The sequence below is a fragment of the Sphaeramia orbicularis genome, chromosome 7 (assembly GCF_902148855.1).
Source record: "Sphaeramia orbicularis chromosome 7, fSphaOr1.1, whole genome shotgun sequence".
Classification (NCBI taxonomy): Eukaryota; Metazoa; Chordata; class Actinopteri; order Kurtiformes; family Apogonidae; genus Sphaeramia; species Sphaeramia orbicularis.
In genome coordinates, this window is record NC_043963.1 from 16,878,409 (window position 1) to 16,897,122 (window position 18,714).

General features: G+C 36.8%; 1 protein-coding gene across 1 annotated transcript in view; it reads right to left on the reverse strand.

Moving 5' to 3' along the window:
* Positions 1-9,397: 9,397 nt before the first annotated feature.
* cables2b (Cdk5 and Abl enzyme substrate 2b) overlaps positions 9,398-18,714 on the reverse strand; it is a 60,531-nt gene continuing 51,214 nt past the window's right edge. The window contains exons 7-10 of the mRNA XM_030138615.1: positions 14,168-14,274; positions 13,959-14,078; positions 12,228-12,312; positions 9,398-10,917 (exon numbers count right to left, since the gene is read on the reverse strand). Coding sequence (XP_029994475.1) covers positions 10,771-10,917; positions 12,228-12,312; positions 13,959-14,078; positions 14,168-14,274 — 459 coding nt within the window. The 3' untranslated portion in view covers positions 9,398-10,770. The remainder of the gene's footprint in view (positions 10,918-12,227; positions 12,313-13,958; positions 14,079-14,167; positions 14,275-18,714) is intronic.

An 18,714-nucleotide genomic window follows, 5' to 3' on the forward strand; every position in this document is an offset into this window, starting at 1 on the left:
ATAAATAACATCTCCAAATTTTTCTTTTTTGTTTTAGTGTAAAAAAAGTAAAATTACATGAAAATGTTTACATTTACCGACTATCATTTCACAAAAAGGGAATAACATGAACAACCATGTAAAAAGTAAAATGTCTTCACAAAAATAAGTGCAATTTTAACAATATTCTGCCTGTTAATAAAAGTTTTGTGCCTTTGTAGATCCACTGTGATCTGTAAGTTGTAATGCACATGTTCCAAACAAAACTTATGCTTCTAGAGCTGCTTCTATCATCTCTATGTCAGATTAAATATTTAGAGATAGTATAACTTAAGTGATGTTTTTTGCTTTGTGTTAAACATATGTTATGTTTAAGGCTGTAAAAAGTGTTAAAATATTCAAGATGTAAACAAACTGTAATCCTCTGCTACTTACTGGTCAGTTCTTCCTGTAGAAATCCAATATTTATTAATATAAATAAACTACTGAACAGAACTGTTGTTGAATTGTGGCAGAATTTCACTGAAATAGATTCAAAGTAAAAAATAAAATAAGCTAAAAAAAATGCAGACATATCATCAAGTTTCAACATCAGTAATACAGAGAAAACACGGCTTGCTGGTGATTGCAGTTACAGAGTATGGAAAAATGATCAGAAATTTTAGTGTCATTGAGTGTTAAAATGAAGTTAAGATTTCAGGTATTTCATGTAAGTTTTTTGGTACGAAGCCGTACAACTTTATGTGGAAGTAAAACCCATATCTTTGGTTATGTCAATGCACTCACTCTTTCAGTTTTCAGTAAACAGTGAAAATGTGGAACATTTTGTACTCAATCTTCTGCAATAACACCTTCCTCTTTCATTTCAAAGAAATAAAAATGAATGATTTCCCTCTTCTACCACCTGCTTTCTGTTCTCAGCAATGCCTCCCTCTAGTCAAACTGTTATCATCTTGATGGACACCCCCCCGCTTCCTTTTTAAAAAAAAAATATTATATTTCTGTTCTTCTTTTTATATATTTAATTTTACTTATTTAATTTCTATGTAAGTTGTTTATGTTTTTTTCTGTAGGTTTGCTTACCTCTTGTTTACTTTATTAAAATATATATATATATATTTTTTTTTTGTGTGATGCACAAACAATAACTATGACATTTATCTGTTTATCAAATTATTATTTCCTGAAACGTTCATTTTCTGTCTTTGATGGGCCATATTTTTCAATAAAAATATTTATTAAAAAAAAAAAATGTTATCAAGCCACGTGGAAATACATTAACGGTTTTCTTTCAGTGTTAGTATTGGAATAATTAGCATCACGACAGCCTAAATCATTGGTAAATCATGTTACACAATTCATTTAAACACTCTTCTTGAAAAAATGTACACAGTCACATTGAAGTGGAAATTCCATCAAATATGCAAAAAGGCGAGATGGAAATGTCACTGTGCCCATGCTTTTCCAATGCTGCATGTATTTACTAAATCTAGCAGTTTTTTTTTTAACACCAAACCAGTATGTTTTAGTGCATTATTAATCAGGATTTACTGCTCAAAGACAGTATGTGTTGTGTGTTTGTCCGAGTAATGAAGTGCTCTCAAGATGATTTTGAATGTTGGTTTCTAAGTCTCTTGCTTTGACGTCTACCACCCAAAGTACAGAATAAAACCTTCAAGAATGAGGCGTATGCAGACGTCTCAGTAGCTCATAGTGATATGATGCATGAATCCATGACTTTAGGACCAGGCTCATGTCTCAACTTAGTCAAAATATTGAGGGTCATCAGCCAAAGCACCGACTTCAAACCTTGAAGAATGATTTTTTACAATTTATGTGACTCAGAATCTCATACTTGAAATGTGATTTAGGGATCAGCGTTCAAGTCTCATGCTGTAGTTTTGAGTGAAGTGAAAAATATTAAAAGAGGTGAAAATCACTACAGTCTGGTCATGTCGGTACTGTAGATATACATCTCCTAAGTGTGACTTTCTTTACCTGTAAAATGATCTGTTTTTGGACAAATATATGTGTAAATGAGGCATTATTCTAAGTAAATCAAGAAACTACTCATTGCACAGACTCATTCATTGTACAGACTGTCTTCACACTATCTCTTGCACTGACTCCTTGTGAAATTGAAAGTATTTTTTACTACTTTGTTTTACTATTGTGTTTTTACTACTGTTGTTTTTAAGTTTGTGATACTGCTGGAACCTGTAAATTCCCCTATGGAATGAATAAAGTATCTATCTATCTATCTATCTATCTATCTATCTATCTATCTATCTATCTATCTATCTATCTATCTATCTATCTATCTATCTATCTATCTATCCATCCATCCATCCATCCATCCATCCATCCATCCATCCATCTAATTCTATAATAAGGTCCCAGGGGGTACAATAGTAGAAAACAACCTCCAGCAGAACAGAAGCAGTGACTTTCATATTTTTAATGAAAATAAAATGAACATGAACTGGCAGTTCTAACAGTATATGGTCTTTTACAAAATACTCTTATAAATATTTTCATCCATTGATCATGTCGATTTCTGTATTGAAAACCAAACTATCTTGTAGTTTTTCCAACTGCATGGTGAAACTACAGGACAGAGAGTAAAAATGACAAAATAACTTATTTTCACAGAACAAGACAATGACCTCAGTTTATATGTTCATCACATCGATAAAAAACACAGACATTATTTTAAAGCCCAGACTGCACTGCTGTGACTCGTCCATGTTGTCAAATAAAAAAAAATAATTAATTAAAAAACAACAACTTATGATTAATTTAAATTAGTGCTGCCAAAATTAACAGGTCAATCAAGGAGATTAAAATAAAACATGTAACGCTTTAAAATAATTATAATAATAAATAATGCGATTAATGCAGTTTTGTTTACTTCCTGTTTCGGCTGACCTATAACCTTTGATCACGTGAGCAGCCACACTGTGTCAATGGCTCTGGGTATGGCTGAAGAACGGAGAACCCACAGCGCAAAGATAAGGACCGAGGCGATAAGATTCACTTTAAGAAGTTGCCTTACGACTCGTTCGACAAAATGAGGGTAACTTACACAATTTGCAAAGCCGAGTTTACTTAGCACAGAAGTCATTTCTCTCTGGCCTTTTATTACCTAAGAGCAAAACACCGGCTGAAGCTAGCTGACTGCTAGTCCACACTGCAGGGGTATGGGCGCTCGTGGGCGAAAAACTGAAGTTGAGTGAAAATTTAACCAGTTTTTCGGTTATCTGGACAGTTAAAACCTGTCGGCTAGTTAGTATAGTGGAAGATGACGGAATGAGAGAAGCCAGTCACAACGTGTCATGAAATTGCTCGTGTAATCTACCCTCAAGAGAAACCATCGTGTCTTCTGCTGTCAGGTTTCGTCGGGTTTTTTTTTTTTTTTTTTTGGTTTTTTTTTGTTTTCTTGTTTTTTTGTTTTTTTTACGGCGGTTGGTATCCAGCTTATTGGTGCATTACCGCCACCTTTTGCCGGAGTGTGGGTCAAACAATAGATAAACATTCGTTATCCCCGTAATATAAATATTAAATGGAGAAAAAAATAAACCCTTAAACCTGTTCTGTCAGGTTTATTTGGCGGCTGGCAACTAGCTTAGCTGCATTAGCGCCACATTCTGGGCTGGTGTGTTATTGCGCATGATCAGAGAGAATATCTATAATGGGTAGGGCTGGGTATCATGGCCAATTTCCATAATCGATTCGATTTCGATTCATAAGGTTCTGAATCGACTAATCACGATTCAATTCAATTTTGATTCAGTGTTGATAGATTCAGAGTAATTTAGTGATACCAAAGTACAATTTTGAGTTGTAACTTGATTATTTGACTACTGCAGTCATGCAGCACGTCAATACTGGGATCAATATTGATTTTAGAAAGGAAATAAATCTGACATTTCAGCAGGAAGTAGCTGAATGTGCTCTGAAATAATGAACAGGACACAAACGATGCCATGTTTTTACAGTGGATCAGAACGGACATCTTCATGTCAGACTTTGTCATCTTTATTCTGTTTTATGGCTGGATGCACACACATTGGGTGGGGGGGTTGCTCCATGATTGTTGGTTGGAGTGGGGCAGGGGGGTGTGCGTGCGCCGTGAATGTTGGTCACGGAGCTGGGGGGGGGGGGGGGGGGAGTTAAACGGTCGGACATTGTTGCTTTACTATTCCTCTAACTCCATACTCAGCCATAGGTGATAGTATGGATCCAACTTAATATTCCAAGAACAACCGGCTTCCGCGACTCGGTGGGCGGCCAGTTACTTCACTCCAGTTCCTTCAAGACTGAGCCGCCCATGGTTCTGCGTACTCCCAGTCCTGCTCTGAAAAATCGATCTCAGCCACCATTAATCGATTACGCAAAATTAAAATGAGATCGATCTAAGATTGATTAAATCGATTTTTTTTTACCCAGCCCTAATAATGGGTATGCAAATTACTTATATTCTTGCCAATAAGCCAGTTTGTTTGAGAAATGTGAAAAGCTGTTTTAACACTCTTTTAGAGGGTTGTTTTAGGATGTTTGCTAATTATATACTTTATCCTCTCTACTCAGCACTGCAGCTAATTGGGAACCATTGTGTTGAGGCACAACACATTGTATGAGGACGAGAGGACCAGTGTGTTTGTACAGCAAGGGGCGTCTCTCAAGTATCACTACCTGGGTGTGTCAGTGCATTTCATTAATAACAACTGGACCCTGCAGTGGCTGCAAACTGTGAGTAAAACCCTTAGTATGCTGAGAAATGTCTGGTTCATTTGGCTGAGTGCAAGGAAGGACTGAGCCAAATTGTCTGTTGTGGTGGTTGTTGTAGTTGTAGCCCCTTTTCCATTGCAGGAACTTTTCCAGGAACTTTGAGAAACCTTGGCACATTTCCACTGAAACAACCCAGGTAAAAAAACCAAAACAACAAAAAACAACAACTTTTCCTCAACCCCAAAGTTTCCCTGGAAAAAAAAAATAATTTTTTCTCGGGTAGGGGGAGTTGAGCATATTCATCTTGCTCCTACAAGTGCATTGCTATTATCTGTCTGTCCATCTGAATACATGAAAGAGCATCCAGAAAATACGCTCAATACAGCCTGGATGTAGTCAGATGTAGACCAAATATGTTCAAAAAGAAATTCAATGGGACTTGAAGTAGTCACTGACCTGAAACAACTGAGCCTTAATTAAACAAATTTTCAGGAATTTTAAGCTGCAGTGGAAAAGGAAACCATCCAGATAACCAGGAATTCTTTTACCTAGGTAAAAAAGTTCCTGGTAATAAAAGTTCCTGGTAAACTGATAGAAAAGGGGCTCATAGAGGGAAAAATGTTCAACATTCTGGATTCTGAGCAGCATTTTTCTGTGTTCTTTTATATATTAGCCTTGACTGTAGTGCACCTTTTTCAAATACAATTGGTATGTGAAGATGGAACACATTTGGTTGTTAATAACATTTATATTATTCTTAGTTCCTTTAAGAAATTGTCACCCTCAAAGCTGATGTCTTATTTTAATGGCCTTGATGGTTTTGGTATTCAACCTGCTTTAACCTTTAGGCCTGGGTTTGTTATTATTTCTGTCAGCAGATACAAGAAAAATGCTACAAGGAAGTCACTGTTGATGGTTTTGTTGAAAATTTGTACTTCAGAGTAGAGGAACTGTTCAAAGTTTAAAGAAAACTATCAATATCGTATTTGAATTTAAATATACATTTTTGTGTTTATTCTGAATTAGCTTCATGATTTTTCATAATTAAATATCTGTTACAAGCGTCAGCCTTGAGTAAAAAGATGTGATTAAATGCAATCAAGCTATTGATACATTAATAACGATTAATACAGAAAATTATACGATTAATTAGTTGTTATTTTTAATTGATTGACAGCCCTAATTTAAATAAAATGGGTGGAAGACAATTATTTGGTGAACAGGTCTTACAGTGTGCAATAAAAGTAATAAAATAATAACATGTATGATACAAAAACATAAGAAGAGTCAGGTGAACATAAGCGGTGGCACTGAATGTTACAGGTGAACAAGACAAGGAGGAGGAAGGTCGGCTGACAGAATAAAAGCTGCATAGAATAAATATAAATCTCTAATGTAGAGAAGACTGTGCACTCTGCAGCAGAGTCTGAAATGTGTTGAGGGTCAGAGTGTGTAAACACCAGTTCAGTTCAGTTGTGGTTTGATGTGTTGGTTTTCATGACCTTATCGTGGCCGCTCCTTTCATAGACTAAAACACAGAAGTGCTTGTGTTCATTTCCTGCAGATACAGGGGTGTAAAAAAAGTTGTCAGACAACCTAAAAAATTTACACAATCTCTATTATGATGTATTTGCAGAAGAGTCATGCCTGTGTTTCAAAAGATGCAGCTCCATCAGACAGACACAAACAAATGCACATGATTTTTTTCATCAGAAAAAATACAAAACTAAATTCTTGACAGTTTCAACTTGTCAGTTTTGACCTCAGTGGAACTGGACAATACTTGAGTTCAATGACTTAAGAGTGACTCTTAATGCAGTATATCACAAATGCATGGTATGACCAAAAATGTTTCCACCACTGTACTTTGAACATCACTAAAGTTTAAGTTTCAGTGTTTTACTATTTAACTTTAACCAGGTAGAGAATTTAATTCTCTAAATTTGAGGTGAGAGGCATGAGTGTTTCATGCCCTCGTAATGTACATGAAACACGCTTTAGTGATGATTAGGTCCTCAAAAAAAAAGTTAATTTGTCTAGGAGATGAGATGTTGATGTATCCTGAGCTGTCCACTGTGATCAGATCATGAAAACATGTCAAATGGGGTCTGAACAGGGCCACGTGTCATCAGCAGTGCAGCCCTTCAAACAGGAAGTCCTGCGGTATATTGCCAAATTACACTATATTTATGCCTCAACAGTCACCCTGTCTGACTGCAGTGAAGCAGCTCTGTGCAAAACATGGAGTATGGATTCCTCTGCACTGACCTGTGTTATGACAGGAGAGAAAACAAAAACTATGTTTCTCCAGCACTTTGATTAAAGCTAAAAATAAAGCTCAAGTAATATTTTTAAGATTGTTAAACTATTTCTGAACACTATTTAGCCCTGATCCAAACCTGTCCTACTGATTGTTTTATGCACAGCCTGGGCAACACAAAAAGTCCTCACCTGAATCCAAGACCTTTCCACTGGATAATTACTTATGTGATTAATGTATTTCAGCTATAACAAGCTATTTAGCCGTAAGTGATGTAGTGAATAGCTTCGCATTTCATAAACAACCATGTCAGAAAATGGAAGATGTGGAAAAGATGCAAGTTGTTGGCCTGTATAATTACCCCACCCCTTGAAGGGGAGGCAAGGGGTATTGTTTTTGGTTTGGTTTGTTTAACACTCTGGCAGCAAAACTATTTGTGGAATTCATACCAAATTGGGTTTACAGATTGCCAGTGACCCAGAACAGATGTGGTTATATTTTGGGAAAAGTAGGTCAAATTTAAGTTCAAATTTTTAATGAATTTTTAAAAATCTTTATTTTTCTCCCATTTACTTATAATGTACGAAATTTCAAATGTCTATAAAAACATCAATTTTCTTTCAATGTACTTCAAACTTGGCATATGTGTAGAGGCGATTGATATGCTGACATCAGCACACACATAGACATGATGACATCAGCTGGATCAATGCCAAAATAAGCCATAAAACGTGTGAGGGGCAGGGTTTGTTGTTTTGTTGCGCCTGGCACCACTTGTTGTTCAATACATTAACAGGAAGGATAGATATGAAAATACCTAAAATGAATGGGATTGAACATTTGGTGAATTTGTGAAAACGGATTGTAATAAATCAACATTAGAACACGTCTGTTAAAATACAAGCATTTCCACAAATGCGAGGTGAAGAGAAATCAGAAATCTTAGAAACTACTTATCAGTGAGGATAATTGGGGGGTGGGGAGGGGGTGGTATAGTCCAGATTGACCCTGTTCTAGAATTATGGGGGATTACCCATCATGCCTAGTACCTACAGGACAAGCCTGTGGGGGCAGTGTTATGATCTGGGGTGGCCAATGGTGAATCTTTGGGATAGGACAGTTGAGATCTTGGGGGGGGGGGGGGGGGGCGTGGCATAAACAAATATTGTGACGTTGCACAAGTTTACTGAAACAATGCCACAGTGAATGTGTTCTGTCATCAAAGCTAAGTGTCAGCCAATAAAATATTAGAGTGTGGGACTTTTTATTTTCACCAGACTGTGCATAAGTAAACAGTTAAAAATGAGCCAGACTATCTCTCCTGATCCAATAATAAAGTGCAGATGAACTCAGACTCTGATAATAAAAAAAGTACTTTTAAATACAAGAAGAAAAAAGAACCTTAGTGGAAGAACATCTACGTGAACTCTCAGATAAGAATAAAAGTCATGATTTACCCAAGACACCATTCTTCATCTGAAAAGTTATTAGGAATAAATAAATCAGTAAGTTTTCAAAATACAATAATATACTTTATACATGACATGTAGAAAAATATTATTCCCCTCAGTACTTTGGGATAAAATAAAGATTTAGGGTTGTGAAGCAAAAAAGGCAAAAAAGTGCAAAAACAACAGAAGCTTTACAGTTTGTTCTTTTCTGTTTCGTCACAAACATCCAGATATAGAGGCTTCTGTTAATGTTTGTCCCTTTATGATACACCGACATTAGGATTGGGTTATTTTCTCATGAACTCAAATGTGGTTTTTGGTAAATGTGATGTTTCTTCACAATGTAGACACAAAAGAGGAAGTCTAAACAAAGTGTGTTCATGTTCCGCCTTCATGACATATGTACTTTAAGGTTCAGAGCCTCAAAATATTAATGAGTAAAAGTAACACATTGATGCTGTTTTTTTTTGAGTCATATGTGAGAATAAAGTAAATATCTTTCAGAAAATCATAAAATGTCTCTTTAACCTCCTAAGACCCAGGAAATGTCAGTAAAGTACAAACTTTTTTTGTCTTTTATTAAATAAGTGCCTATATTAGAAACATCATGATGTAACAGTTTTTTCAGATGCAGTTTTTAAAACTTTTATGGACTGTCCTTTGTGGTGGACAGTTTTCTTTTCTTTTTTTTTTGTATAAAGTTGTGAAACTCTCGTCCACAAATGTGGACAGAAAACCCATAGCTGGGTCTTAGGAGGTTAAGTAACATAACATTGGCCTTAAGAAATTCATATGTAGCACTTCTCATTTTTTTTCTTTCATTTTGTAGATTAAAGTAGTTAATTAACAGACTAACTGATTCTGTCAGGGATGTCAAACTCATTTTAGTTCAGGGGCCACGTACAGCCCAATATTATCTAAAGTGGGCCAGACCAATAAAATAACAATAATTAGTAAAGTAACAACTAGTTTTGTGTGAAACGGCTGACCTCAGTCATTGAAAATACAAAAGAAAATGGAAGTGTCAGTCAAATGTGAGTGGAAGACAATACTAGGAAGTTTGAGTCGACCATCACTATGTACTCTGAAAGAAATCCGATGATTTACTGAAACATGTAAACCAGAGTTTTTTCGAAGTGTGTGATGAAGTGTCATATCTGATTATTACAATTATGTGATTACTCCCAGTTATCTGATTTTTACGGTCATGTAAACTGGCTCACTGACTTCACCTCCATTATGTTCAGGTGTCTTTGTGTTTATGTATTTTCAGTCTGACAGTTTTGCGACGAACTTTGACTTTCTTGATTTGTAAAACTATCTTTTAACTGACAAATATCATGTGTGTAAATGATTAATAACTCAGTCAGGATCCAAACATTTCTTGCCTCTTGTCACTGACTCATTTTTCCTCAAAATAAGGTCTCATGAGGCACGATAGGAAGGGATGGGACTTTGAAAAAAATGAAAGGACGTAAAGCTGCTGGAAATATCTGACATCAAAATATAAATATTGTAAATATGGATGAAACCTGTAGCATAAATGCTGATTAATTTAATGTCTTAAATGGCATTTTAGGTTCCATATCAACCTGTAAAACACATATTTGCAATAAAAGATTCAGTGCGATGAATATCTGTAAATATTAAATATTTTTTTCTGTTATAGAAAACTCTTAATATTTTCAACTGTAGTTAAACAGTTGTCGTCGTGTGCTTTAAAGCTTGTGTAGATTTGGTGTTTATTTGCCACCAGAGCAAATCAACAGTGACCAACGTAAACAGCATCCACTTGAACTGGTCTGTTCACTGTGTTGTAGATGAACATCCTCCTCAAAGCTTAGATTAGACCTGAGCCTGATGTCACAGTCAGAATTGTGCAATGAGGTGAGAAGCAAATGAGTTTCGTTGGTGTCTTTGAGGCGGACGTCGTGGTTATCTGCCCGTCACAGTGTGAAGCTTCTTCGGTCCTGTATTTGTTTGAGGCAGAGTTTCATTTAATGCCACGTGTTCCTCGTCTGCAGAGGCTTTAAAGTAGAACAGAGCTGCTCAACGTGACTTTAAATGGAGATAACTTAAAAATTAACAAACAAGTTTTTATAGGTTCCTCTTAAAGCCATGTTTAACAGAAGTCTCTGCAGATCAGCTGATGAGTAACAGCACTGAACTAAGGTGCGTAGTTGAAAAACTTCCTCTAGGATCGGTGATTGTGGAGGTGTAGCGCTCCAGTCGTTCCCCTGGTCCGTCCATCACCGGGTCCTACTGCGGGTCACAGTGATGCTGGGCTTTGGGGTCTGTCTGAGAGCAGAGGGCCAGGCCTCTGCTGTTGTGCCTTTGAGCCAGGCGCTGCTATAGCTGCTGCTGCTGCACCAGACGTCTGTAATGAGGCATGACTTTACTCTCAGGGAGGTAGAGCGCCATCTGCAGGGCCACAAGGATGGTGAACTCGAAGGAGATGAGCTCCCTCCTGCTGATCCGGAACCGCTCCTCCAGCTTCTGCAGACGCACACAGACACACACTGTCACACAAATACTGCAGATGCACAAAGACACACAGTGTTAGACAAATACTGCAGACGCACACAGACACACACTGTTACACAAATCCTGCAGACGCACAAAGACACACACCGTCACACAAATACTGCAGATGCACAAAGACACATACCTTCACACAAATACTGCAGACGCACACAGACACACTGTTACACAAATACTGCAGACGCACAAAGACACACACTGTCACACAAATACTGCAGACACACAGACACATACTGTTACACAAATACTGCAGACGCACAGACACATACTGTTACACAAATACTGCAGACGCACAAAGACACACACCGTTACACAAGTACTAAAGACGTACAAAGACGCACACAGTTACACAAATATTGCTGATACACAAAAACACACTGTTACACAATTACTGCAGATGCACAAAGACGCACACCGTTACACAAATACTGCAGATGCATAGAGACACACTGTTACACAAATATTGCACAGAAAGAGACACACACAAATATTGCAGACGCACAAAGACACACACGTTATACAAATACTAGACCACACACACAAAGCAGAGAAGATTACGCAAAACTACAGTACACACAACAACAACACACACTACTCCACAGATATACGAAGACACACACTTACATAATTACCACACTACTGAGACACATACACACCCATTTTTACACTGCACTGTAGAAAGACAAAAACACACACTTATACACACTGGACCACAGACACACAAAATACAATGTTCCACAAATACTACACTTTAGGCACACAAAACAGACACTACTAGACAAATATTACACAACAGACACACAAAAAACATGTACACTGACATTTCTCGTATTGGTTTTACTGTGTTTAAATCTCGTGTATTAATGTGCTGCAGGTTCACGGGTACATGTTACAGCTGAGTTCAGTGTTGTCAGTTTGATGTAAAGGTCGACAGTCATGTTGTCATCTGTTAAAGGTTTGCAGGAGAGGACACTTTTCTCCGTCAGCGGGTTTGAGTTCCACCTGCTAAGGTAAATCGGCTTCAAACATCTGAGCACGAGCAACATGATCCGACTGACAGAGGTCAACGCCATCGTCTCACATCACCTGACTCTGTTTGTGGGCGGGTGTTTATTATATTGAAGTGAATCCGTTTTCCAAAGTGAACTGACCCCATTAAACTAAACATCACTGGATACTTACCGTTATTGTATAATGGTGTGGTAATGTCATGGTTACAGACATGACTCATGTTAGTGCAACGTGTGTATGGGTGTGACTCTCACGTCTATGAGGTGTTTGACTTCCTGTTTCTTGAGGTCACTGCTGATTTTGGCAGCCAATAGGATGCAGGCAGCTGACACCAACTTTCTGTAAATAAAAACCAATGTGTGAAGCAGAGAACTACAAAGAAAACAGAAAACATCCACTGTCCATCAGTCACATAAAATATACCATTAAATAGGAATAAACCTGTCTAGTGTTGTTGTTATATTTTACAAAAACCAAAACTTAGAAATTACTGTATAAACTTAAAGGTAGGGTTGGAGATCCCGGAAAAATGGTTCAAGCAAGCTACATTTTGAAAAAACACAATTCAAAAGTTCAAACCCCTTTCTTAAGACACCCCCCCCACACACACTGTTACATATAGGACTGTGAAAAACTCTTGGGTCACCTTTAGCTTTGTTGTTTTTGCAGTGTTGAAAAGAGCATATATATTTATTTCTCATTCTCTTTTCTTCAGATACAGCAGGAAAACACAAGAAATATGTACATAGCCTTAAAAAAAATAGACACACAACTAAACTAGATGGACATATGTGTGGTTATTAAAACCAAATCAACTAACCTAATGTTGGTTTAGGATAGTGCTGTTCATTGTCATTTTCTTTTATGAAATTGTTTACAACTCATTCTTTGTGTCCAATTACATTTTACATGGTTTTAATCTCCTTCTTTTTAGATAATTTGAACACCTACAAACACCTACAAATCATCTTATCATCCTGACTATCAATTCCTTTTTTCCGCTGTTGCAATGACTAAAAACTGACACAAGAGGGAGCTGTAGCCTCAAGGAGAATACTGCAGGACTCTGGGAAAAGACAGTCTAGATTATATATGTGACCTCTGATGCTATTCACAACATGTTAATCAGTTTTGATTAAGTCATGTAACGTCTTCAGCTCTTAGAGTGAGGTATGCTGGGACAGATGGTTATTATTACACGGTACTGAAAATTTCATAATGATACCTAAAAAATGTTATTAACACATGAATACATGAATTAATGTTAAGATAATATAGAACCAAAGAAATATTGACGATTATAAAAAGCAAATGTAAAACAACTTTTGCAACTTTTAATCACCAACTCTGACAGTGATTGAATCTTTAACCAGTTAGACTTCACTCCTTCCCCTAGCTTTACATACACACACACACACACACACACACATATATATATATATATATTCACACACATTTGCAATCAGAAAAATTCAGCCCCCTCATCTGAAGACATGTTAGTAATGTAATTGAAAGATTATGACAATAAATGATAAAAAACTCATTAAACAACAAAACAAAAATTTATAGATTCAGACTTGAATCATTTTAACAACAGACATTGCAAATGAAGGAACATTACTTATGTTTAATTTCCACTTTAGGCCATAAAAAAGTGTCAGAAACCTTTAAAAACAACAATAATATATAGGGGTTGAATAATTGTGATACGGATAACTTAACTAAATATACTGTTGCCCACAAATACTACATCATGCATTTTTTGTGTTGATTTTATTTATCACTCAACCCCTAAAGAGGTCATCCAAAGCAGAATATTGCTGTTTGAGAAAAGTTTAATTGATAAATCTTTAAAATTTTGGGGGGGTTGAATATTTCTGATCCAACTGTATTTGATTTATGTGTTAAATTTAGCAGTTGTTCTGTTATTACACCGACTGAATGCAGCTATTCTGCAGTGTTTCTCAGTTGTGTTGTTTGTGTACCTGTTCTGTTTATTTAGTCGTCCCTGCAGAACCAGCTTCTCGAAATAGACGAAAGCCATCGCGATGGTGACGGGTTGAAGGCCACAGTCTTCGCTCACTGATCTCATCTCCCTCTTCAGACTGAAACAGACACAGGAGGTTTAACACCAAGTGTCTCTGTGTGCGATAGTGTTTATTCAGTGATAACGTTGATCTGGCTGAAGGTTTACCTGCGGATTTTACTGAGAGTGAGTTTAATGTGAGGATACTTCTCCTTAAACGTCTCGTTCATGTCTTTCTTCAGATCCGACGGCCTCACGTATTCAATTACTGTTGTCTGAGGGAGAGAAGAAAGAGCAAGAAAAAAATAAGAACAGAGGAAGAGGAGATATTAAACAAATAAAGGAGATAACAAAGAAGAGCAAACAGGAAAAAGGAAATGGGAGAGAAGGAACATAAGGACAGAAAAGAAGAAAAGACAAGAAAGGAGGAAGATGAGAAACATAAGCATAAAAGAGGAAAAGAAGACAGGAGTGAAGGAAGAGAAGAAACAGGTAAGTAAAAAGAGGAAGAAAAGGAGAAAGAAACAGAAAAGAGGAAATGGGAGAGAATGTGAGGAAGAAAAATGAGAAATACAGATAACAGTGAAAAGAAAATTGAAGACAAGAAATATTAATGGAGAAAAGAGGAGATGAGAGGAAATACAGAAATGAAAAGTAAAGAGGAAAAGGAAAAAGTAAACAGGAGATAATGAAGAGACAGAAACAAACAGAAAAGATAAATGACGGGAGAGAGGAAAAAACAAATGCAAAGTAAAGAGGAAGACGGGAAGGAAGATGAAAACAAGCGGAGGAAGAGGGAACATGAACAGAACAGTAAAAATTGGGAAGAGAAACAGAAAATAGGAAAATGGAAAAGAGTGAAGGAAGACAACATAGAGAAGAAATCAGAGATGAAGAGGAAAGACAAATGAAGTAAAAAGAGGAGGAAGAGAAGAAACAAAGATGGAAACATGAGGAAGAAGAGAAAGAAAAGATGAGAGAAAGGTGAGAAGTGTAAACGGATAACAAGAAATAGAAATAAAGGAAGAGATGAATCATGAATGGGGAGACAGGAGAAAAGGAAGAGGAAAAAAGAAACAAAGAAATGGCAAAGACAAAGAGAAGGAAGAGGAGAAACGGAGTAAAGAGGATTAGTTTGGTTTAGAAGTGAATGGCTGGCAGACGTTTAAAGTGTAAACAATAGGCAGTGAATGTAAATGAACTTCATGAGGACGTAAACTGTGTCACTGTTAAAACATCGTCTGTTCTCCTTTAGATGTTCAACTCTAATATATGCTCCTGATCCATCCTCTCTCAGGTAATTCAGTCCGATTTGATCAGACCCTGGTTTATGTCCCAGCAGCACTGATCCAAAGCCCTGGGGTCTCCGTGGAGGACTGGTTTTCTTCTGGCAGCCCAGTGACACGAGGTATGGCAGGACGTCAAAAGCAGCCAGTGAAAGTCATTTCCCCTCCACTTCCTCACGCTTGGACCTTTTTCACTCAGTTTAGATCAGAGGTCTCAAACATGCAGCCCGGGGGCCAAATCCAGCCCACCAAAGGGTCCAGTCTGGCCCCTGGGATGAATTTGTGAAATGCAAAAATTACATTGAAGATACGAATCATTTTAGTTCAGGTTCCACTAGGGCTGTGCAATTAATCGAAATTCGATTACGATTTCGATTATTACACGCAACGATTACAAAAATTATGTAATCGAGAAAAAGCGATTATTAATTTTGAGTTGTTTAATTCACACGCACGCAAGCTCCCATGAGCTGCTCTGCCCCGCCCCCCTCTAAGCTACTGCTGCCAGCTAGCCGGCAGGTCCACCCCAAGAGGACAGTTGTACCTAGCGACCTGGAAAAACGGCAAGAGAATCACAGCAGAAGTGCTTGGTAAACAAAAAAGGCAAGTCAAATTCAATTGTATGGAATCACTTTGGGTTTGATGAAGAAGACGAAGAGCAAAAACACATCACATGCAAAAAGTGTTTCGTAGTTGTGTCCGCACCGACTGCTAACACAACAAACCTTTTTAACCATCTATAGTTTAACCACCGCCGCTGTTATCATAATCTTATGAAAAACTAAAACACATAAAAACAACTCCGTTTACAACTTCGCCCGCAATGCAATCTTCAGTCTCCGAATCTCTTTACGCTGCAACTCCCGTATTAACCTAACCTAACCCGTATAACCCTAGCGTGCGTATTCTAGATGGCTGATGTATACAGAAGGCCTGAACTGAAACCTCACGGCACGCCACTGAATTTACTGTTTCATACTACATTGAACATACTTGAATTTATAATTTGCACTTTACGTGAGTTTTTTTTTTTTTATTGCTACAGTTCTATGGCAAGTCTATAGCAGTTTAATTACAGTGCACTATTTATTTACAAAAGGAAACATACTTGAATTTACAGTACACTTATTTGCATTCAAAGATTTTTTTGTTTCGTACAAAAGTGAACATACTTTGTTTTAGTGGTTAAAAGCTTTATGTTTAAAGAGTATATTTTACATTGTTTTGCTAGAAAAAAATAAACAACTTTAAGGTTAACAAATAAGGTTTTTAGTAATAGGTTTTTAATAATCGTGATTTCAATTATTGCTAAAATAATTGTGATTTTTTTTTTTTCCTATAATCGAGCAGCCCTAGGTTCCACATACAGATCAATTTAATCTCAAGTGAGTGGGATCAGTAAAATACTATCATAACAACTTATAAATACTCACAACTCCAAATTTTTCTCTTTGTAAATTTAAACATTTTCATGTCATTTTTAGGGGTGTAAGAAAATATTAGTTCTGCAATATATTGCAATATTTCATTTCATGATACTATATCAATATTAAAAAGTACTGTATCGATAATTTTAGGTATTTATTCAAATGCAGATATGGCAGAGGTTCATTTTTGTTTTTTGTTTATATTTTATTTATTATTATTTAACACTCTTGTTTAATAATGTTTGTTCCTTTGTTGGGATTGTACAAAAATTATGTTAGTTATGAACTAATAGAATATGAACATTTGGAAAGGATCTTAAACTGACAAACTGAGACATAATATTGTTAAAATTCCACTTAGTTTTCATAAGAAATTTTATTTTGTTCATGTTATTCACATTGTTTTAAAGAATAGTTGGTAGATGTAAACATTTTTATTGCATAATTTTACTTTTTTTCGCACTGAAACATAGCAGAAAGTTTGGAGTTGATATTATTTATATATAATTATGTTATTATTTCACTGGTCCGACCCACTTCAGATCAAATTTTTCTTAATGTGGCCCCTGAACTAAAATGACTTTGACACCCCATATGAGGAGGACCAGATTTAACAGCACCACAACTGTCCTCAAAGAAGTACTGGTTCAGGACCAAGCTCCCAGTCCCATAGAGAGACGAGCGGAGAAGACACTGGTCTGGGATGTCAATGAGAAAGGTGATATTCCTCTGGCTGGAGACTGGGGATGGGAATCCAGAACCCAGGAGGTTCCTAGTAGCTCAGTTCACTGGGATCGTTAGTCTGCTTGCTTAATTACTCCTTTTATCGGTTCCATGATGTCATTGCATCATTTCTGCATTTGGGTTCTGAGGTGTTCTAACGTATGGTTGTATTTTAACTGTAAAGATGACACTAGAGCCATTTGCAACATTGGCAGAGCTTCCATTATGACAAAGGGGGAAACACCTTCAACATGCAGACAGATTTAACCACAGAATCCAATTAAAGGGGTCATATTTTGCTAAACTCACTTTTATTAGTCTTTGGTTCATTTATTTGTGTTTGGACCCTAAATAGTTCAAAGAGTTCGACTTTGAACCCTCCAGGTGCTGCAAAGCTATCTTTATATTCATGTCGGCAAAAATCGATTGGATTTCTACGATCCGTTTTAATTCCCGCTGAATTTGTTACGTTTTATAACTAGTTGTGTCACGACATTTGCACATATAAGGTTAAGACTTCTGATGAACATTTCTCTGAAAACGACATAATTGTTTGTCAGCAGCAGCGGTTGTAGTCCATACTGAAAATATGTCCAAACTTTGAGCCGATTACCTAAAATCTTCAGTTGTTGGTTGTATTAACGAACACAAGTGGCTGAACAGGACAGAGCAGCACAGCCAACAACCTGAAGGGGGTGGGGCGCAAAGTGGCTCATTTTCATTTAAAGGGCCAGCGCTAAAATCGACCTTTCTGGTGTCATTGCTCAGAAATAGGGTTGAAGATGGACCTGTGGAGTTGAATTAATGAGGAATTCAGACCCAAGCAGAGCATTTACAGTTTATGTGGACCACAGAGAAATGTTTTAAAATGCATAATTCTATTTAAAAAAGCAAAATATCCCTCCTTTAAACTGCACGAATACATCTGTGATTGGCTGCTGAGTGAAGGGTGTGGATCGTCTGTTGCAGCTGGTAACGTTAAACTCCTCTGGGTTCTATTATTACTGTTAATTAATGTTAGCATCATTTCACTGTGTCAGCCTGTTTCCAGTACTGTTTATGAATAATCTCCATGTTCTTTAGTTACAGAGGCTGCAGCAGGTAACACTCACTCCTGGAACTACACCTTTGAATTTTGTTTGAATCTAACGCAAAAAGTTAATGCATATTTGACATAAAAGATCTCGTGTTTGACACCTCTGCTAAACATACTAAATCCGGTATATTCAACATGAATTAATTCAATGTATTTTAAAGCAGTAAAAACATTGCGATTGAT